General features: G+C 66.5%; 1 protein-coding gene across 1 annotated transcript in view; it reads right to left on the reverse strand.

Moving 5' to 3' along the window:
* The window catches only part of EMIHUDRAFT_437128 (hypothetical protein), a gene marked incomplete at its 3' end in the record, with an annotated part of 2,156 nt that extends 1,172 nt beyond the window's left edge, over positions 1–984 (reverse strand). The window contains exons 1-2 of the mRNA XM_005765949.1: positions 468–984; positions 112–263 (exon numbers count right to left, since the gene is read on the reverse strand). Of these exons, the coding sequence (XP_005766006.1) occupies positions 112–263; positions 468–952 (637 nt within the window). The remainder of the gene's footprint in view (positions 1–111; positions 264–467) is intronic.
* Between the last annotated feature and the right edge of the window lie 1,271 nt (positions 985–2,255).

The raw sequence follows: 2,255 nt of genomic DNA on the forward strand, positions 1-2,255 counted from the left end.
GGGGTGGGGTGGGCGGGGGTGGGTGGGGCGGGGCGGGGCGGGGTGGAGCGCGGCGGACGTGCGGCGACGGGCGGGCGAGAGGCGCCAGGCGGCGAGGCGGCTGTGGACGTGCCTGCATCACCGCCTCCAAGATATTGAAAGGCAGCCCAATGTGTCCAAAGTTGGCGGGGAGGTTGCCGGCGCGGCGGTGCTCGACGAAGCGCTCGAGCGTCATCTCCACCGTCTTGAGCTTGGCGAGCTCAAAGATTCCCAGCGGCCGCCACCAGCCTGCGTGGAAAAGAAATGCCGACCGCGTGAAAAGAAACGCCGACCTCCGGGCGGGGACGACGGTGTACTCAGAGCGCCGCGCGAGTACGCGGGGTGCGAATACAGTGAAAACAGCTGAATACGTTCGAACACAGTTATAGCGTGTCCTCTTGAGCGCTAGTTGGAATACCACGTGAGAATGTGTTCGCTTCTAGGGCCACCAGCCCTCTGTCGCGTGCACCGTCCCGCGCGCCCGCGCGTACACCGCCGCGGCGAGCTCCGGATCTGCGGCAAGCGCGCGGGTGACGAGGTCGAGGAGGAGGCAGTGGTGCACCAACTGATACGCGGACTCGTCGTCCAGCTCCGACGGCACCGCGCTGCTGCTCAGTCGCTCAGCTAGGATGCACAGCAGCGGGTTTGCGGCAGCGCTGGCGCCGACGGCTCCGACAAAGGCGCGCAAGTCGACGGCGGCGCCGACGTCCGCCGGGCAGGGAGTGGTACCCGGCGCAACGGAGGGCAGCTCGCGCAGCAGCGGCTCGTGACTGTCGAGTCGGAGCTCGCCCAACAGCGAAAAGAGCAGCTCGCCGTCGGCGGCGTGGATGGGCGCTCCGGCGGGCCGGACTCGCACGGAGTGCCGCTCGACGGCCGCGACGAGCTGCGAGCTCATGCGGTGCAGTGCGGCGGCGGAGGAGGCGGCGACGACCATGGCTGCGAGGAACACAGCACGTCGGGGAAGCGCGATGGCCGATGCGCCGCTGTTTTCATCAGATGCCTGCGGAGTGTTTCTTTTTAGTGATGCACCGCGCTTGAAGATGCACACCGCGCTTGAAAATGCCTTTCTTGGAGTCGTTTCTTTGCGCGTGGGCGCGGGAGGATCCATGCGCGACGGTGCGCACGCTAAAAGCTCGGTCCAACGCACGTGACAGGGTTAGGAAGGGGCAAGGGCAAGCACCGAAAACGGAGTCGTTTGTTTGCGCTTGGGGGCGGGAGGATCCATGCGCGACGGTGCGCACGCTAAAGTCCGGTCCGACGCAGCACGCGTGACAGGGTTAGGAAAGGGCAATTTGTTTGCGCTTGGGGGCGGGAGGATCCATGCGCGACGGTGCGCACGCTAAAGTCCGGTCCGACGCAGCACGCGTGACAGGGTTAGGAAAGGGCAAGCACCGAAAACGCGAAAAATCATGGAGGGGTTGGATGCTAACCCCTACACCACGAAGTCTGATGCATACCGCGACACCACTCATGACTTCGCCGGGATTCGAACCCGGGACCCAACCTCACCTCGACGCGGAGTTTTCCATAGGGAGCCGCGATGTAACTGATGCCGCGCTGCACTTGCTCATATACCTCAAAAGTCGGAATTTTTGTGTTGGGGGGGTTGCTTCGATCATCTCGAGCGGCGGTGCTCTGCCGCCTCCGCCGTAGCCGAGCGATCGGCCAGCGCCTCTGCCGCCAGCGCCGTCGCCGTCGGCTCTACCATCGAGGACTCAAGTCTCGCCTTCGTCTTCGAGCGTGATGCCTCGCCTCGCACGGCCGGCGCTCGTCTCGCCAGTGCTCAAGACTCCTGCGCCAACCTCGACTCCGAGCGGACGTGCTCTGCCGCCTCCGCCGTAGCCGAGCGATCGGCCAGCGCCTCTGCCGCCAGAGCTGTCGCCGTCGGCTGTACCGTCGAGCAAGGCGTCGCCACCGTCAAGTGCGCTGCCTCGCCTCGCACGGCCGGCGCTCTTCTGGCCAGCGCGCGAGATGCCTGCGCCGCCCTCGACTACGACTGGGCGCGCCCTGCCGCCGCCTCCACCGTAGCCGAGCTCTCCGCCAGCGCCTCCGCCACCAGCGCCGTCGCCGCCGCCGTCACCGTCGAGTACTCGAGTCTCGCTTCCGTCATCGAGAGTGACAACTCACATCGCACAGCCAGTGCCTCACGCTTCAGCTTTCATAGCTTTACCTCCGGCTTCGCGCCGCGCCTCGCCTCCGTCAAGGGCGACCTCGGCCTGCGCCCTCGCGCCCGCGCC

Source organism: Emiliania huxleyi (genome assembly GCF_000372725.1).
Source record: "Emiliania huxleyi CCMP1516 unplaced genomic scaffold EMIHUscaffold_53, whole genome shotgun sequence".
Taxonomy (NCBI): Eukaryota; Haptophyta; order Isochrysidales; family Noelaerhabdaceae; genus Emiliania; species Emiliania huxleyi.